This window comes from Megalobrama amblycephala, linkage group LG2, assembly GCF_018812025.1.
Source record: "Megalobrama amblycephala isolate DHTTF-2021 linkage group LG2, ASM1881202v1, whole genome shotgun sequence".
NCBI lineage: Eukaryota > Metazoa > Chordata > Actinopteri > Cypriniformes > Xenocyprididae > Megalobrama > Megalobrama amblycephala.
The window spans coordinates 5,546,520-5,566,482 of NC_063045.1; the positions used below are offsets into that span (position 1 = coordinate 5,546,520).

A 19,963-nucleotide genomic window follows, 5' to 3' on the forward strand; every position below is an offset into this window, starting at 1 on the left:
TTACTGTGCGTGTATTACTGTAGGTGTGTGTGGTGTGTGTTACTGTAGGTTTGTGTGCGTGAATGTGTGTGTGTTACTTCAGGGGTGTGTGTATGTTACAGTAGGGGTGTGTGTGTGTGTGTGTGTGTTACTGTAGGTGTGTGTGTTACTGTCGGTGTATGTGTTACAGTAGGTGTGTGTGTTACAGTAGGTGTGAGTGTGTGTGTTACTGTAGGTGTGTGTAGGTTACAGTAGGGGTGTGTTACTGTAGATGTGTGTGTTACTGTAGGTATGTTACTGTGCGTGTTACTGTAGGTATGCTACTGTAGGTGTGTGTTACTGTATGTGTGTGTCACTGTAGGTATGTTACTGTGCGTGTTACTGTAGACTGTAGGTGTGTATGCGCATGTAGGTGTGTTACTGTGTGTGTTACTGTAGGTGTGTGTATGTTACAGTAGGTGTGAGTGTTACAGTAGGCGTGTGTGTGTGTGTGTTACTGTAGGTGTTTGTGTGTGTAACAGTAGGTGTGAGTGTTACAGTAGGTGTGTGTTACTGTAGATATGTGTGTTACTGTAGGTGTTTGTGTGTGTAACAGTAGGTGTGAGTGTTACAGTAGGTGTGTGTTACTGTAGATATGTGTGTTACTGTAGGTGTTTGTGTGTGTTACAGAAGGTGTGTGTTACTGTAGATGTGTGTGTTACTGTAGGTGTTTGTGTGTGTAACAGTAGGTGTGAGTGTTACTGAAGGTGTGTATGTTTGTGTGTTACAGCAGGTGTGTGTGTATGTTTGTACCCTGGCAGGCCTTGCTGTCGTCAGTCGGGGTGAAGCCCATCTCACACTCGCAGCGGTATCCTCCCGGAGCGTTCAGACACTGGCCGTTCTCACACAGGTTCACATTATCCGCGCACTCATCCATGTCTGCAGGTCAACAGACAGAAAGAGTCTCTTCACATCTCAGAACAACGCTGTCATTCATGTCTGTTTTCATAGGATCATTTATCAGATAAAGTTGAGTCCCGGCTCTGAGCAGCCTGACGTACCGGAGCAGCTGAATCCGTCTCCGTTGAATCCCTCCCTGCAGGAGCAGCGGTACGAGCCCGGCGTGTTCATGCACTCGGCGTTGGGGTTACAGTTGTGCTCTTCGGTGACACACTCGTCAACATCTGCAGACACAGAATCAGAATCAGACTCAGACTGCGTTCGGAGAGGAACGTGACGCTGATGATCGCTCCACACTCACCGATGCATTTGATGCCGTCGCCTTCCCAGCCGTCACGGCAGCGGCACTTGAAGCTCCCGGGAACGTTGACGCAGGCCGCGTGCATGTCGCAGTTATGAGCGCCGATCTCGCATTCATCGATATCTGAAAAACAATCAAAACCGCTTCAGACCAGCGCACATGTTCCAAACACCAGCCTGGTTTGGTTTGATCCGGTTCGAGGTGGACTGGACTCTCGTTCCTGTGTCATACCTGTGCAACCGGTCGAGCCCTTCTTCACGAAGTATCCCAGCTGACAGTGGCAGATGAAGGACCCTTTAGTGTTCTCACAGTCACCGTGGAGACAGATGTTGGGATTCAGGTCACACTCATTGACATCTGGACCGTAACATCAGGAAATAATACCAACATACAAATTAATAAAATAAACAGTGAAATATCATCACTTAATATTACAATGAAAATATATATATATAAAAAAAATTGGAAATAAACAAATAGATGAAATAAAATATTCATAATATAAATCAATATGGCTAAACATTAAAATTAAATGTAGAATTAATTCATTAAATTATTATTATTTTTTAATTTTAGTATAACAAAAATGTGATAAAATCAAATATTAATTCAAATCAAATCTCACCGATGCAGGTCCTCATGTCCATGGAGGCCATGAACCCGTCGTAGCAGAGGCAGCGATATTCTCCGGGGATGTTCGTACACTGACCGCCGTCGCAGATGTCGGGCGAGTCTTCGCACTCGTCGATGTCTACGGAAAGAGCCGAGGGTCAGTCTGAGAGGACATGCACGAGCGTCTTGTGTGTGTGTGTTTGTGTGTGTCTCACCGGCGCAGGTCCTGAGGTCGGGCATGAGCGCGTAACCTTCGCTGCAGCTGCATTCGTAACTGCCCTCTGAGTTCGTGCAGTGAGTGTCGCAGCCGCCGTTCATGATGGTGCACTCGTCGATATCTGCCATGACACACAACACGCTTTCTTACCGAGTCTCCTTACAAAAGGCAGCATATAACGTCAATTAAAAGTAAAGGATTACTTGTGTTCATTTGTGTAACTTACTTTTAGTGAAACACAAATATTAACATAACTCATAAAAATGAATACAAGATATAAATCAAGGTTACTAAATATTAAAATAAATGTAAAACTTACTACTTTTATTTAATTAAAAGTAAATCACCAAAAAAATATGAAACAAATAATGGATATTAAGCATTAAAAAGAAATGTAAAATTATTTACTTTTAATTAATTGTTATTTTTAATTTTTATTATTAAATTCAAAGTAAATTTCACAAACAAATAAAAAATAATTAAAAATATTAAAAAATATTTTGTCTATGGATGTTTGTGAATGTTTTGGGATGTTTGCACATTTTTCTGGATGTTTGCAGATGTTTGGGAATGTTTGCGGATTTTTGCAGATGTTTGTAGATGTTTTGTGATGTTTGCGGATGGTTAGGAATGTTTACGGTTGTTTTGGGATGTTTGTGGATGTTTTGGGACCTTTTGAGAAGTTTGGGAATGTTTGGAAGTGTGTGTGGATATTTGCGGATGTTTGGGAATGTTTGCGGATGTTTGCATATGTTTGGGAATGTTTGTAGATGTTTGGAAATGTGTGTGGATATTTGTGGATGTTTGGGAATGTTTGCAGATGTTTGGTAATGTTTGTAGATGTTTTGGGATGTTTGCGGATGTTTGGGAATGTGTGTGGATATTTGCGGATGTTTGGGAATGTTTGCGGATGGTTGCTAATGTTTGTAGATGTTTTGGGATGTTTGCGGATGTTTGGGAATGTTTGCGGATGTTTGGTAATGTTTACGGATGTTTTGAGAAGTTTTGGGATGTTTGTGGATGTTTTGGGAATGTGTGGGGACTTTTTCAGATGTTTGGGAATGTTTGCAAATGTTTTCGGATGTTTGGGAATGTTTACAGATGTTTGGGAATGTTTATGGATGTTTTGGAATGGTTGCGGATGTTTTGAGATGTTTGTGGATGTTTTGGGAATATGTGGGGATGTTTTCAGATGTTTGCGGATGTTTGCATATGTTTGGAAATGTTTTGGGATTTTTGCAGTTTTTTGGGAATGTTTGCAGATGTTTGGGAATGTTTTGGGATGTTTGCAATTTTTTGGGAATGTTTGCAGATGTTTGGGAATGTTTTGGGATGTTTGCAGTTTTTTGGGAATGTTTGCAGATGTTTTGGAATGTTTGCGGATGTTTGGGAATGTTTACGGATGTTTGGGAATGTTTGCAGATGTTTGGGAATGTTTACGGATGTTTGCAGTTTTTTGGGAATGTTTGCAGATGTTTTGGAATGTTTGCGGATGTTTGGGAATGTTTACGGATGTTTGGGAATGTTTACGGATGTTTGGGAATGTTTACGGATGTTTGGGAATGTTTGGGAATGTTTGCTCACCCACACAGCCCTGTCTGTCGGGCGTCACCTGGTATCCCGTGTTGCAGGAGCACTGGTAGGTTCCCACCATGTTCACACACTGACCGTTCTTACACAAGTTATCGCTCAGCTGACACTCGTTCACATCTGTAAACAATTATAATTATTAAAGTACAGAAAAAAGGTTTGATATTTTATACAAATTCATTTATATTTACATGGTGGTAATAATAATTTATTTTAATGCTCTTTATTATGTATGATAAATGTTTAATACTATTTAAATGAAGTATAAATACAATTAATAAAATAAAAGAATACAGTTATTTTACAGTTATATTAATTAAATATGAATTGGTAGAAATATGAAATATTACTAAATGGACAAATTATTAACTGGAAGAGTTAATAATAAAGTAAAATTATATAAATAGGTTTTGTATATGATACACAGAACGTATATAAACACACACACACACACACACACACACACACACACACACACACACACACACACACACACACACACACACACACACACACACACAGTGTTTGAAGCGTGAGGTGGAGCTTCTGTACCTTCACAGGCAGATGCTTCAGTGTTCAGCTGGTGTCCTGGAGGACAGTCGCACTCATAACTGCCCTCTGTGTTCAGACACGTGCCCCCTCGACACAGCAGCGGGTCCCGCTCGCACTCGTCCACGTCTACGGGACAGAGAGAGACACTGTGAGACTGCGCAGCGTTTCAAAGGCCTGGGGAAACGTCAAGGGCTCTGGTGTCTCACCCATGCAGTTCTTCATCATCATAAAGCCGCTCTCGTAGCCCTCGAAACACTCGCACTCGAAGCTGCCGGGCGTGTTGACGCAGACGCCGTGTCCGCACAGGTCAGGAGAAATGGTGCACTCGTCAATATCTGCCGGAATGATGGAAACAACATGAGCGATACACAGAAACGCGTGATGTTTGATTTAGATGTGGTTTCGGGTGAGATATGGACCTGTGCAGTTCCTCTCCTCCATGGTGAGGGCGAAACCGCTGTCACAGCGACACTTGAAGCTCCCGATGGTGTTTCGGCACGTCCCGTGAGTGCACAGGCCTTTGAACACCTTACATTCGTTCACATCTACAGAGAAAAACAGGGTTTATAACGAAGTCCCTTTCAGGCAATTCATTTCACTCACCCGGCCATCTTTGAAACGCTATTTCAGTCATACGAGTGCAGCTCCTATCTCTTTGAATGGGGAAACATCAAATTCTCCAAAGCTGTTTAGATTACCGTTAAATTTCATATTTGAAGCCAATGAAATCTCCCATTCATAGTAATATGACTGCAGCTTCTTTTCATCTAGTCTTTGATTATAACATCATTATCCCACACACAAAAATACTAAAGGAAATATCAGTGGTCTTAAATCTTACTGTATAATAAGTGTGATTGTAACCCACTCATACTTTGACAAAAATGTTCTTTTATATACAAATTTGAATATATCCATTTATAATTAAATGGTGGTAATACTACTACTACTACTAATAATAATAATAATAAAAAAATAAAACTATGTATAATATATTTATTATATTTAATATAATACTATTTCTGTTAAATTATACAAACTATAACTTAACTAATAAAAGGTAGTAATAAAACAAATTAAATAAATGAATACAGTTATTTGATTAATTAAATATTTATTGTTAAAAATACAAAATACTACTCTGACAAAATTGCAGACAAATGTACAGAAAAGTTAAAATTTGGTAAATATATTTGTTTTTATTATAAAAATGTAAAAAAAAAAAAAAAAAGGCTAGTTTGGTTGCATCTGTAATGATTATTATTTTTAAATTATTTATATTATTTGTAATTATATTATATTATATTATATTATATTGTGTGAAAATTTTGATTTTAAAACATATTCATCTTTAATATATCTTTTACATATATTGTCAATTTGTATATATAATTTATATGAATAACATTTTTTGTTTATTTAAGAAAAAGATTTTTAGGTAAAATATTTTCAAAAAGCTGTAAAGCCCAAATATAAATAATTTCAAAATATAGATAAAATAAAATTTTATTTTAGGGATAGTTTGGCCTGAAATAATTATATAAAATTTTTACAATTAAAAAACATATAAATTTTATATTACAAATATAAAATAATTTTTACAGTATAATATAATAAATGTGAGCCATATTATCGGTTACAGATATTAATGTTTTCATCAGCTCATATCAGAAGCCGATAATATCAGCAAACTTTTTTTCTAACAATGTTTTCAAATGTTGATGTATAATATCGGCAATATCGGTTATCATCCAAAACGATTATCATTATCATATCGGTCCAGATTTCGATATACGTTCATCTCTATAGATAAATGACCTTTGTAGAAGGGTCTTCCTGTCAGGATGTCCCCTCGGTTGGCGATTCCGGGTCCACGTGGGCAGATGGTTTTGTATTCGGGCGTGTTGGGTTTGGGACACGCCTCACAGTCGACGCCCCACGCCGCTCCCACCGTACAACAGCACATGTCCACACGGTACCGGCCCGGTAGCGGCTCCACGCACTCGTCCTCGTCCCATTTCATGTAACACTGCTCGCTTCGGATATCTGCGGGACACACAAACCGCTTTACATCGCTGCTGTTTGCTTCACACATGTTGTTAATTACAAAAAAAGGGTTTGTTTTGGATCAATGTTACTTTTAGGGATAATTTGGTTTAGTAAGTCATAATAATTTTTATACTTTTGTAAATACATAAGATAAAATTAATACTTTAATGTATACATGTTCAGCTCACATACCAACACATGTTCGTCCGGCTCCGTCCAGCGTCAGTCCCTCGGGACACTCGCATCGGAACGAGCCCTGTGTGTTCACGCATCGGCCGTTTGTGCACACGCCGGGGAAAACCTCGCACTCGTTAATATCTACAGATGGAGCAGAGAAGTGAGGCATCGTCATGCAGTGCACTAGATAAATGCAGCAAAGGATTGTGGGTAGAACGTACCTTCACATACAAGTCCTTTTTTGCGAGCGAAACCTTTCGAGCAGGCAGGATCTGTAGAAAATACAGGTCAAAAACTTGTTTAATAAAAACAAACACTTGGCAATAGCGTTTACTTCTGTATGTAAGCGTACAAAAGTAAACTTTTAAATGGAAAAAATTATATAGAAATTATTATAAAAATAAAATTATATATGAGCAAAAGTGATAAAATATATATATATATATATTACAATAAAAAATACAAATAAAATTATATACAAGCAAAAGTGATGTATCGAATAATTTTCATATCATTTAAAGTTTTCAAATCATTTAAGTTTTCAAATGATAAAAAGTGCCTATAAATTATAATAACAAATAAAAATAAAAGTGTATATAAGCAAGTTATAAATTAAATATGTAATATTTAAACAAAATATAAATTACAATAAAAAAATAAATAAAATTATATACAAGCAAAAGTAATAAATAATTTTCATATATATATATATATATATATATATATATAGTAATTTGAATTTTTCATATAAAAAGTTTCTATAAATTATAATAAAAATATATAAGCAAAAGTGATATCAAATAATTTTAAAATATATAAAATAATTTTGAATTTTTCAAATAATAAAATTATCTATAAAATATAATAATAAAAATAAAAAGATTATATTTTTTTATTTTTTTATTTGCATATGAACTAACCAATTTCACAGCGTTCACATGGGCTTCCCCAGGCCGCCCCCAGCGTAGAGCAGCACTCGGACTTCAGCGTGGCCCCGTTTATATTCACCTCACAGCGGCCGTCCTGGATGTTCAGCCAGCAGGTTCCTTTCATGCTGTCTGCATGGAGCAAATACGTGCAAGAGAACCAGGAGAGTGTGACAATGACAAATGGAAGTTGTGACATTTGAAGCGGCTCCCCTGCGGAGAGTCGATGCATTTCTGCAGATATATAAAAACCAACTTGGATATCTAGCGGGACGGGATCACAGTGGGCATTCATCCTGAAAGCACAAACGCGCGACCTATTGCCTTCATACTCCATTAATTTCAATCAAACGACGTTCGGTTTCTGACAAAGAATGAAAACTGCCTGGCTAGAAATGAATAAAAGTAGCAGAATGTTACCTCTAAAAAGGAAATAAACAATGGGGCATAATAGGTCCCCTTTAAATTGTAATGTTGACGTGCATTCTCTGTAAAGCTGCTTTGAAACGATATGTATTGTGAAAAGCGCTATAAAAATAAATGTGAATTGAATTGACATATATTTAATAACATTTAATAGCCACTAAAATATCCATAAGAGATCCACCAATCAGAGAACTCGCTGTTACCATGGACACATTTCTGTTGGCACAGAACCGCGTTGTTCTTTAGCCTAAAACGAATGTTCGTACTTACCGACGCAGATGGTGTTGGTGGAGTCCAGCTTGCTGCCGTGGGAACATTCGCAGTTGAAGGAACCGGCTATGTTGCGGCACACGCCGTTGATGCAGGGGTTGGAGTCGCACTCGTTGATGTCTGAACGAAAGGACGACAGGTCAGAACGCAGGACACAATATTATTCATTGTATATGGCATTACGATATAAATTTACGAAAAAAAGATGTGAAAAAAATGCTTGTAATCGTAGTCACCTTCGCACGTCTCAGATTCGACTTTGAAGGAGAATCCTTTGGGGCAAGAGCAAGTGTAACTTCCGGGCGTGTTTCTACACATGCCGTTGTCGCACAACAACCGATTCACCGAACACTCGTTAATGTCTGAAAGATACGCAAAAAATTTACGAAATTAATCAAACAACTTAGAACAATTGTTATACAAAAAGTATTTTTTACATAAAACAAAACATTAGTAGAAGCTATGTCTTGCGTAATAATAATAAAAAGTAACGCAACTTACCCACGCAATTCTTTCCGCTTGCGTCAGACTCGTAGCCGCTGTTACAGATGCAACGGTAGCTCCCGCGCAAGTTCTCGCAGATACCGTTTTGACAGATATCTGGATCCAAAGAGCACTCGTTGATGTCTACAAAGAAAACGAATACAGTGCGTTAGCAATTAGCATTCGCAAAGTAAATCAAATACAGTCCATTAGCATTTGCAAAGAAATCGAATACAGTACATTAGCATTTAGCATTCACAAAGAAATCGAATGCAGTTCGTTAGCATTTATCATTCGCAAAGAAATCGAATGCAGTTTGTTAGCATTTAGCATTTGCAAAGAAATCAAATACAGTTCATTAGCATTTATCATTCGCAAAGAAATCGAATGCAGTTCGTTAGCATTTAGCATTTGCAAAGAAATCAAATACAGTTCATTAGCATTTATCATTCGCAAAGAAATCGAATGTGGTTCGTTAGCATTTAGCATTTGCAAAGAAATCAAATACAGTCCGTTAGAATTTAGCATTTGCAAAGAAACTGAATACAGTTTGTTACCATTTGCAAAGAAATGGAAATCAGTTCGTTAGCATTTAGCATTTGCAAAGAAATCGAATACAGTTCATTAGCATTCGCAAACGTCTGTGCTTTAGAAGCTCTAGCATACTAGTGAAGACAGACTCACCTTGTCCATCTGCGGTGTGTCCACGTCCGCTGCTGCACACCCCCTGAAACTCGGCTGCAAACAAACAAAATATGTTAACTACCCGTTAACGCACAAGTCAAAGCTAATGTATGTTGTGTTAATATTAAAATATCGTTCTAGACTGGAAGGTGTGTCCCTGCAGTCTACCTGAGTTGAACGCCGGGCAAGGTTGGCAGGGTTCTCCGAAGCCGTGTTCTGGGTTGGCGCAACAGCATTCAGACTTCGTCACCGCCCTGGGGAGCGGGCGCGAACACGTGCCCATCTTTATTGCGCCGTAGCAGGTGGTGCGCATGTGGGTGTCCACGCAGACGCGCCCGTCCACATCGATGGCCAGGCCTGGCGGGCACTCGCAGCGGAAAGAGCCCTCGGTGTTCATGCAGCGGCCGTTCATACAGATGCCCGAGGTCTGGCATTCATCAATGTCTGTCAGAGTGAAACGGAGGACATAGCGTAAACCGTTAGCGAACAACACGCCGATAACAAACGGTCATGAGATGCGCAACCGACGACATCTGACTTCACTGACATGAAAACTAGCATCATATCTCCTGAGGCACCAGTTTTGACATCAATGACAATCATTGGTTCTTGTGTCTTATGACTTTTCGCCATTTCACGCCAAAAATGCGCCACTGGCATGCAAATATATGTGAGCGCAAATGAGATTTTGGGGATTTTTGGGGAAATTAAATTTCTTTGACAAATAGTCACCAGATGCAAGAACCAGAGATGCATCAATCAAGTCAAGTTACCTCTATAAATAAACGTGACTTGACAAAGCAAAAATGCGCAAATGTAAATTAGATTTTAGCAATTTAGTTCTCATGCACAAAACCATCGTATGACTTCAGGAGACCTGAAATATAGCATATAGACATAAATGCAAATGAGATTGAAGATTGAAGAGTGCTGAGGGCAAGATTTTCAGAGAATAAAGACTTAAATTTTGGTTATTAAAGACTTCATTGATAAATGTTCATCGGATGCGAGAACCAAAGATGTGTCACGTAAGATTTGATGTCAAATTCTCAAAAACGTGCAAGAGGAAATGAGATTAACAATTTAGCATCTGTTTCTCGCACAAAACTCTCATATGACTTTAGGAGACTTGGAATATAGCGTATAGACGCAAATGCAAATGAGATAGAAGAGTTGCGCTGAGGAAACGATTTTCAGAGAAGAACGACTTAAATTTTGGTCATTAAAGACTTCATTGATAAATGTTCACCAGATGCGAAAACCAAAGACGCATCAAGTAAGATTTGACGTCAAACTTGCAAAAATGTGCAAGTGCAAATGAGATTTTAGCAATTTACCATCTGTTTCTCACATAAAACTGTACTATGATAGATTTTCAGAGAATACTGACTTAAATTTTGGTCTTTAAAGACTTCATTGATAAATGTTCACCAGATGCGAAAACCAAAGACGCATCAAGTAAGATTTGACGTCAAATTTTCAAAAATGCACAAGTGGAAATGAGATTAACAATTTAGCGTCTGTTTCTCGCACAAAACTATCGTACGATTTTAGGAGACTTGAAATATAGTGTATAGACGCAAATGCAAATGAGATTGAAGAGTTGTGCTGAGGGAACGATTTTCAGAGAAGAACGACTTAAATTTTGGTCATTAAAAACCTAATTGACAAATGTTCACCAGATGCGAAAACCAAAGACGCGTCAAGTCAGATTTGACGTCAAACTTGCAAAAATATGCAAGTGCAAATGAGATTTTAGCAATTTACCATCTGTTTCTCACACAAAACTGTACTATGATAGATTTTCAGAGAATACTGACTTAAATTTTGGTCTTTAAAGACTTCATTGATAAATGTTCACCAGATGCGAAAACCAAAGACGTGTCACGTAAGATTTGACGTCAAATTTTCAAAAATGCATATAACAATTTAGCATCTGATTCTCGCACAAAACTCTCATATGACTTTAGGAGACTTGGAATATAGCATATAGACACAAATGCAAATGAGATTGAAGAGTTGTGCTGAGAGAACGATTTTCAGAGAAGAACAACTTAAATTTTGGTCATTAAAGACCTAATTGGTTTTCGCATCTGGTGAACATTTGTCAAAGACACGTCAAGTCAGATTTGACGTCAAACTTGCAAAAATATGCAAGTGCAAATGAGATTTTAGCACTTTACCATCTGTTTCTCACACATAACTGTACTATGATCGATTTTCAGAGAATACTGACTTAAATTTTGGTCATTATAGAAATATAGCATATAGACTCAGAATATAGCGCACAAGTTACTAAACTATTTTCTTGGCATTTATTTAATAGTTTTTTGGTCGTTTTTTTGGTGCTTGACAGGTGTGAGGGTGAGTAAATCGTTTTTGGGTTTAATAATCCATCAAGGTAACTCCCACACATGCTCACCGGTGCAGTAGCGTCCATTGGGTGCCAACGCAAATCCAGGTTTGCAGATGCACTTGAAGCTTCCGTCTTCGTTTATGCACATGCCGTTGAGGCACATGTTGGTGGTGGCACACTCATCATGGTCTGGAGGACAAGAAAACACCATTACACTATAAAACAAACAGTGGATGTTGAATTGTGTTCTTGAACTAGCTGTATTTGTCAAAATCATTAATGAAAAACTATTGTTGACCTTCTGACACCCTTCACAAACCCTAAACGCCAACCCTGAAACTTTTTTGTCAAACATTAAGGCTTTAAAGCTTTATAGTGTACAACCAAACAAAAATGAGTGAAAACATAAAAATATAGAGTGTGCATTAAATGGAAACACACACACACACATATATATTAGGCTGTTCAGATTGGTGTTACGTTAAAGTCGCAGTTGAAGCTCTTACCGACGCAGTTCTTCCCATCAGGGCTGATTTCAAAGCCAGCGTTACAGATGCACTGGAAACTTCCATCGGTGTTCACACAGCGCCCGTTTCGGCACATAACCCCGTTCACGATGCACTCGTCAATGTCTGAAGCAACAGGAATGTATTAGTCACAGTTGTCCACCAGAGGGCGCTGGGCCGAGAAAAGTGAATATGTGCTGACTTTGACCATAAAAAATCATTGAAAATAGATTGTTCACATTAAACTGTCATTTGAGAGCAGGATACAGAGCATAGTCACATTATTTTGCAGTTTTTCCTCTGTTTAGTGAGTAATGCAAAATAACTTTTAAAATGTCAAATGTTTTTAAAAATAAAATTAATATATTAAAATTAATTTTTGGTAATTATATCAAAAATTTAGTAATAAATATCAATATTAGATTACAAAAACCTTAACTGAAATAAGTTTAAATTGCAGTTGCAATATTATGCAAATAATAAAAAAAGCTACAATTTTTAAAAAATATATATATAAATATATAAAAACAACAAACACAACAAAATGACTAAAACCTAAAATAAAAACTAAAAATATTAAATATTACAAATATGATAAATAAATAATTTAATAGTATAATACTAAATAATATAAATATAAAAATACTAAAATAAGTAATATCAGCCATCTTGTCGTTTAGAGAATTAAAAAATACATAAAATTAAAACAATTTCCGATATTAAAATACTGTCGATGTAGTATTTAATCATTTTTTGTTTTAGTTTGAGTAGGAAATTGCTTAAAATAATAATAAAATAATAATAATAACAACTAAAAAACAATCTAGGCATGGAGAATGAGACTAATGTAATGATGTTTTCTATTTAATGCTGTTTTTTTAAGCATTCTGAATGTAAAAATGTTAGCATTAAATTTTAAAGAGAACCTAAAGAAATGTTTTTTGGCATAAAATAGGCGTTAGACCAGAATAACAAGCAACAAACCAATGCAGGCCTGTTTGGTCGGCGTTCCCTGGTATCCCTCGTGACATCTGCAGTGATACGATCCTTGCGTGTTGACGCAGTCTCCGTTCACACACGGGTTACTGGTGCACTCTTCCACGTCTGGGGGTGGAAGGCAGATGTATGAGAACCTACTAACACTATTTATCAATAATGCGTGTTAAAACATTGGCCAAATTGGCACCACCTACAGATGGCAAAACAGTTCAGTAAACACTTTTGTTCCTGACTTTTAGATACAAAAATACACAGACTCACCGATGCACTCCCCGCGCACATCCTGTCTGTAACCCATGTTGCATTCGCAGCGGTAGCTGGTCGGCGTGGGAATACAGCGGCCGTTCAGGCACAGGTTGGTGAAATGCTTGCACACGTCGATCGTGGTCTCGTTCAGCTGGCCTGAGCACAAACGAAAACACAGCGTTCATTTCTCAGCGTCGAACATGCGAGTCAGTCGGTGGAAAATCCGGCAACTTCAACTCACTGAGTGGAATCTTCTGGCCGCCGTTGCCGTTGTTGCCGTTTCCGAAGGTGTGCTCGCCGCCGTAAATGTAGCCGCCGCCGTTCCCGTTCTGCGAGGGCACTTTTCCGTAACCGCCGCCGTTGCCGTCGTGGATGATGCCGCCGTTGCCGGTGCCGAAAGGAAGCCTCTGGATGCACAGTCGCCTGTATTCGTCTGGAAATCAATTGCAATTCATGTCATGTTGCAATTCCTACACATGTTCCTACTTTAGATGCAAACTAATACATTTTATATAATGTACATATTAAATTTAGATAGTATAAGTTCTGAAAACAGCTACATAATGCGCAGACTACTGAGCTCTACTTGCACATTGAATGAAAGCAGAAAAATCGAGGTGTTAGCCGAGGATTTGGCAGCCGCTTTGCCTGTACATTCCTGCGGATGAAACATGACTGTGTCAAAGAGGAGGGAAGAGCGTAAAACACTCGGGTGTGAAGACGTGGGACTGAAAGAGAGCGTTTTATTATCCTGAGGGAAGATCGCTCTGCTGACCTGACGTGTGTTTATCGTGATTTTGCAGTGAGGTACAGTACGTCTGGAGCGATTCTTCAAAGAGCGTTGCATAAAGGTCAAACATCTAAAGAAATTCCTCCTTTGAAATTATGTTTTTGGTGTAATGCAGTACGAGAAGAGTCAACACTCATGACAGGATCGTAATGTAATTTAAAGATTGTGCAGTTCAGAACTACATTAAAAAAAAAGCACACACAAATTCTTCAAAAACTTTCTGTATTGATGCACATCATGTTGAAAAAGGAAGTCTGGGTCTTTTTAGAATTAGCCAGTTGTCTTTAGTTTACATTAAAGGCACAATATGTAATTTTCAGTCACTAGAGGTCGCCTATTCAAAACGAAGGCGTAGCTTTATGACGCTGAAATCATGGGAGTTGTCATCAGAAATCATGTTCATGGATGAGATTATTAACGTTACTGTAGTATAAAGCAGAACGGGGCCGAGTGCTGTGGGAGCTGATATTTTAATCCAAAAATCTTACATATTGTGCCTTTAAATTTAGCTACTTGATATCACTATTCAGAGGCAGATGAGAAGTTCTCATTTTAGAAAGCATTTTATTGGACAAAATGTAGTCCCATGAGTGCAGGATGTTGTAGGGCCCTATGCTTTCCGTGATGCAGAGAATGTGGACGGAATTGCGGAATCCAGTCATAAAAACGGAATTTAGTATATAATGCGGAATGTCACAGAATTTGTCAAATTTTTGATGAATGAATAAAAAGCAGGTCAGTACACTTAAATTCGTGATTAAAAGATCAATTAAATAGTATGCGTTTATTTGATTGCCGGAAAAAATACGGAACAGAATTACTGAAAAAACACAAACATTTCATAAAAATACTTTTTTTAATTAATACATTTTGTTGTTTTTAAGAATTCAATTAATTAAACATGCTTTTTGATTATTAAAATGTAATTAAACCATAAAAATGGAATCCAGAAAATTAAAAGAGAAAACAGAATTTGGTAAAAATAAAACAGAATTTGAGCCGGGGAAAGAATAAAACGTATATCATAGGGCCCCATTTTTTGGTTAAACTTTTTATTAATTGTAGGTAAATTGGATAAGTTTTATTATTTCAATTAATTAGGCATGTTTTTTGATTACTAAAGTTTAATTTAACCATTAAAATGGAGTCTAAAAAAAATTTGAAAAAAACTGAATCCAGAAAAATTAAAATGGAAAAAACAGAATTTGGGGAAAAATAAAACGGAATTTGGGAAAAAATAAAACTGATTTCATAGGGCCCTAATGATGTTATCAATATTTTTGGAAATATACTTATTTTAATACTCACTAAACATTTTACAGCATACAGATGTTGGCCTTAAAGCTAACAGATACAAGTCCCAAATGACACACTATACACAATGCACTTATGAAAGGTTATTTTGTCATTCAACACTGGAATATGTTAGCCCCTCCCCCTCCCTTATAAGGAAAGCTGTCACAGTTGAGTGCATGAAACATCCAACATTCCACACTTTGTTTTTCTTTTAATTAAGTGCAACATTTAAAGGGAACCTTTTCTTTTTGGAATTTTCAGAATTTGAATAATGCATAAATGTCTAAAAATCTATCTAAAAAGTTCTAAAAAGAGCTGACAAAGTTCTAAATGTCTGGTATTAGCAATAGTGATGGTAACGTTTGACTTTGCAAACACTGCTAGTGATTGACGTTGGCCTACTCACCAGATCCTCTGACGGGGCACATCTCCGGGATGTGTCCGAGGGCCCAGCAGCGGCCCGTGTCGCAGCAGCACTGTCCCTTGGTGTACTGACCGGACAATTCACTCGCGCAGCGGCCGTTCGCCAAAGACGAGAAACACGCACCGAGCCGATGATCTGTGACAGAGAGTGAGAGAGAGATCAGCATGCTATTTCTGGATAATATATAAAGTGTTTACAATGCAAATTTTTGCCAGTATGATGTATCCCAGTACACTACCATTCAAAAGTTTGGAAACATTACTATTTTTAATGTTTTCTACTCATCAAGCCTGCATTTATTTGATCAAAAATACAGAAAAAAAACAGTAATATTGTAAAATATTATTACAATTTAAAATAATGGTTTTATATTATAATATACTTTAAAATATAATTTATGTCTGTGATGCAAAGCTGAATTTTCAGCATCATTAAATCCAGTCTTCAGTGTCACATGATCCTTCAGAAATCATTGTAATATGCTGATTTATTACAAATGTTGTGCTGCTTAATATTTTTTATAACATGATACTTATTTTCAAGATTCTTTGATGAATAAAAAGTTAAAAAAGAGCAGCATTTATTTAAATTAAATCTTTTGTAACAATATACACTACTGTTCAAAAGTTTGGTGTCAGTATTTCTTTCTTTTTTGGAAGAAATTAATACTTTTTTTCAGCAATGATGTGTTAAATTGTTTAAAAAGTGATAGTAAAGATTTACATTGTTAGAAAATATTTCTATTTTGAATAAATGCTGTTCTTTTTTACTATTTATTCATCAATGAATCGTGAAAAAGTATCACCGTTAGCAAAAAATATTAAGCAACACAACTGTTTTCGACATTGATAATAACTGAGTATCAGCATATTAGAATGATTTCTGAAAGATTATGTGTCAAAAAAGACTGGAGTAATGGTTGATAAAAATTCAGCTTTGCATTAAAGAAAAAAATTATATTATAAAGTAAAAATAATAATGTTTCCAAATTTTTGAATGGTAGTGTGTGTATATATATTTTCTACCATTCAGCTGTGCATTAACCTCCAAATACCACAAATGTTTTTCTCAGAGTACAGTCACACTTCACAGGAAGTCAGGTCCATGCGTGCCCTTTAAACGGCCCCCTAGCAGGAAGTTAATTTATGAGGTGGGAGCTTGGGAAGGCCACTGGAGGACTAAAAGCATACAGGCTTGGGAACAGGGTTGAGATAGGACGTTTCAGCCAGTCAAGGTCAACGAGGGGGCTGGTTGAGATAGGGTACATACTAGTTTGCATACACTGCTACATTAGCGTGTCTGAACCATGTGAAAAGGGGGGTGAAAGTCGATTAACTCGGCTAATGAGCCAGCACTCTGCCATAAATCAAATCCATGTGGAGTAATCTTGGCCAATTACGTTGGACGCAAGAAACTCTTGGTCTGGAGGTTCCAGGCGCACACTCCAGAACTACAACCCCCTGGGATCGACCCGGCCGGGGGGTTTCGCAAGCGTGGTGATGGGAACGCTGGCTTCAATTGGAACCAGACCTTCTCTAGAGTCTCAGAGTGAGATTTCTCGTGTTCGTACATGGCTCGGCGGTGCATTAACGCTGATTAGCGTCAGGCTAAATGACTCCCTATGGCCTGGTTCTGTGCGATACAGAGCACCAGCCAGGGGGCGAACACAAAGATTTTGCGCCATTGGTTTCTGGCCTAAAACAATGTCTAAATAGCTAGTTGGCATTTGGAAGAACTTGCACTGATGAGTTGATCTTTGGACACATTTGAGAACGACTAGCGCTTTCCAAAACTTTCTCAGCCACACCAAAACATCAGGAAATGCTTAAATCATCTTAATGTGCATGTGTAAAATGCAATATTTTCTTGTGCCACAATCATTTAATTGGCCTAAAACACAAACGCCCTCATGTCCTTTTTGTCATCTTTGCATGAATTTACTATGATATGAATATAATATAATATTTTTAACAACACTATTAAATTAAATCGCAGCCACAACAATACCGGTTTAACTGTATCATCTATGGCAGTGGTTCCCAAACATTTTAGCGTGGAGTACCCCCTGAAGGGATTACCAAACTTTTGCGTACCCCCTCTCTTCCACTTCGACTGCAGTCACACCTTTACCATTAAGGGTCAATATTTGGCCACCTATATATTTTAAACCTTTATGAATGACTTTATAAAATAATGTTTTAAAGAAAAATGTTCAATAGAGAAATATGCAATGGTAAAACTTTTAAATATTAAACTAAAACCGCCAGTAGGTGGCAGCAAGTCACTGCTTTTATGAGTGAATCATCGAGTCATTCATTCAGTAACGAAGCAAGTGGCTGTGAATGAATCATTGAATCAGTGACTCGATTCGTTCAAAGCCGCAGAATTGTTCGCGAAACACAGACGTGTTGTAGTTCTGCTGTGGTTTTCGTTTATTACTATTATTTCATTGCAAAATAGAGTAAATACTGGCAGTACTGTGATTAAAATGTACGTTTTATTTTTTGACCTGTTGTATAATAATGTCACGTTTGCAGTCATGAGGATATTCGGGAACAACTGCATTATTGTTCGTTATCATCACTAAATACAAGAACTCACACAAGGTATGATTTTGTATCGGAGAAAGTTTGAGTCTTAAATTGAAATTAATCCATTATCTGCGTCTATATTTGTTTTACAAAGGTGCATTGTCGAGAACGGCAGTAATTTAGTGCGATTTAAGGCAGCTTCTGCTTCTATGGATACAGTCATTTTTGACTGCAAATGATGAGGTAATCTGATTTTGGCAGTTAGAAATACATGCTCGGCTTTAATATTATAAATTATTTTAAGGTAGAATTAAATGAACAACTCAGCATTTTGTTCGCGTACCCCCTTTTGTCACCTCACGTACCCCAGTTTGGGAACCACTGATCTATGGGTAAAAAAACGTGTCATAACTAAACATTCGTCATGGTTTTCGAATATCCCCATTTTCACAATGCACAAAAATGCAATGCGCGTCAGTTTTCGCAGGACAAAAATGCCGTCAAAAACGGCAATAACAGCCATCACGAAAGTAATAGTAATGGGGTAAATTCTGATATCACGTCAGCTTTCGAATGTTCTCCCATGGCATCATTCACCATTTTGGCTTCTAACTAGAGTCTTTATTTTGTATGTCAACATACAGAAAAACATACAGACTGCCCGCGTTCTCCACCATGACGGGATCCATATGTACGCTAAAAGTTTGCTGCAAATCCAGACGGGTTTCTGGGAATGTATGAGGGCCACGTCAATGCGTCATCCAGGACCGATATCTCACGTTTCTTTATTCGCACCCGGGGACCCGTCAAATCAGGGGGTTATGAGAGACATATGGGGCGAGAGGAGTGAGAAACTCAAGACGGCCGTGTATAAAGAGATGGATATACACATACAGAGAGAAGGGAGTTTGAGGGGAAACGAACAGTGAAGAGAAAAGACAAAGGCACTGCCAGAGTCAACAGTATCTTTGCCTCACTGTACTGGAATGTTAGCAGGAGGAAATAGCATCCATGTGGCTCTATTTTCACCGCTGTCCTCTGACGATTGATCCCCCTGAGAGACTATGCGAGACCTGTTCGCCAATAGAAACCAACAAACTATCTCCGTAACCAGTCTGGTTTCAAACTAAGGAAAGACTAGTTAGTCTTAGTTTCCTTTGCGCATGTTTTTAAAGGCAACATTTATAGCTACATTTATGTTTGCCAGTGCATGTGACCTTTGTGACGTAAACAGAAAAGAAAAGTCATTTTTTAAGGGCAGAATGGTTTCTGAATTGATTGGCCCATAAGTTGTTGAATTCATGAAACAAGCTGAATATACTTTCCAGGTAAATTATTTGTAAAACACCATAATAGTGTTTAAAGGTGCCCAAGAATGCTTTTTCACAAGATGTAATATAAGTCTAAGGTGTCCCCTGAATGTGTCTGTGAAGTTTCAGCTCGAAATACGAAATATTAATTTTAATTAAATTGTTTTAACTGCCTATTTTGGGGCATCATTAACTATACTCTGATTTTTTTTCAGCGCGCCGCCCCTTTAATTCGCCTGCTCCCTGCCACACGAGCTCTCGATTATATTACAGCACATTTACAAAGTTCACACAGCTAAT

General features: G+C 37.6%; 1 protein-coding gene across 1 annotated transcript in view; it reads right to left on the reverse strand.

Moving 5' to 3' along the window:
• Positions 1-19,963, reverse strand: part of fbn2b (fibrillin 2b) — a 69,879-nt gene that overhangs the window by 24,246 nt on the left and 25,670 nt on the right. Inside the window, exons 10-34 of the mRNA XM_048182271.1 lie at positions 15,805-15,957; positions 13,554-13,745; positions 13,328-13,468; positions 13,052-13,171; positions 12,068-12,193; positions 11,628-11,750; positions 9,374-9,649; positions 9,206-9,259; positions 8,540-8,665; positions 8,275-8,400; positions 8,039-8,158; positions 7,337-7,474; positions 6,638-6,688; positions 6,432-6,557; positions 6,009-6,236; positions 4,610-4,735; positions 4,397-4,525; positions 4,191-4,316; positions 3,633-3,758; positions 2,047-2,169; positions 1,845-1,970; positions 1,451-1,576; positions 1,220-1,342; positions 1,020-1,142; positions 772-897 (exon numbers count right to left, since the gene is read on the reverse strand). Of these exons, the coding sequence (XP_048038228.1) occupies positions 772-897; positions 1,020-1,142; positions 1,220-1,342; positions 1,451-1,576; positions 1,845-1,970; positions 2,047-2,169; positions 3,633-3,758; positions 4,191-4,316; positions 4,397-4,525; positions 4,610-4,735; positions 6,009-6,236; positions 6,432-6,557; positions 6,638-6,688; positions 7,337-7,474; positions 8,039-8,158; positions 8,275-8,400; positions 8,540-8,665; positions 9,206-9,259; positions 9,374-9,649; positions 11,628-11,750; positions 12,068-12,193; positions 13,052-13,171; positions 13,328-13,468; positions 13,554-13,745; positions 15,805-15,957 (3,354 nt within the window). The remainder of the gene's footprint in view (positions 1-771; positions 898-1,019; positions 1,143-1,219; positions 1,343-1,450; positions 1,577-1,844; positions 1,971-2,046; positions 2,170-3,632; positions 3,759-4,190; positions 4,317-4,396; positions 4,526-4,609; positions 4,736-6,008; positions 6,237-6,431; positions 6,558-6,637; positions 6,689-7,336; positions 7,475-8,038; positions 8,159-8,274; positions 8,401-8,539; positions 8,666-9,205; positions 9,260-9,373; positions 9,650-11,627; positions 11,751-12,067; positions 12,194-13,051; positions 13,172-13,327; positions 13,469-13,553; positions 13,746-15,804; positions 15,958-19,963) is intronic.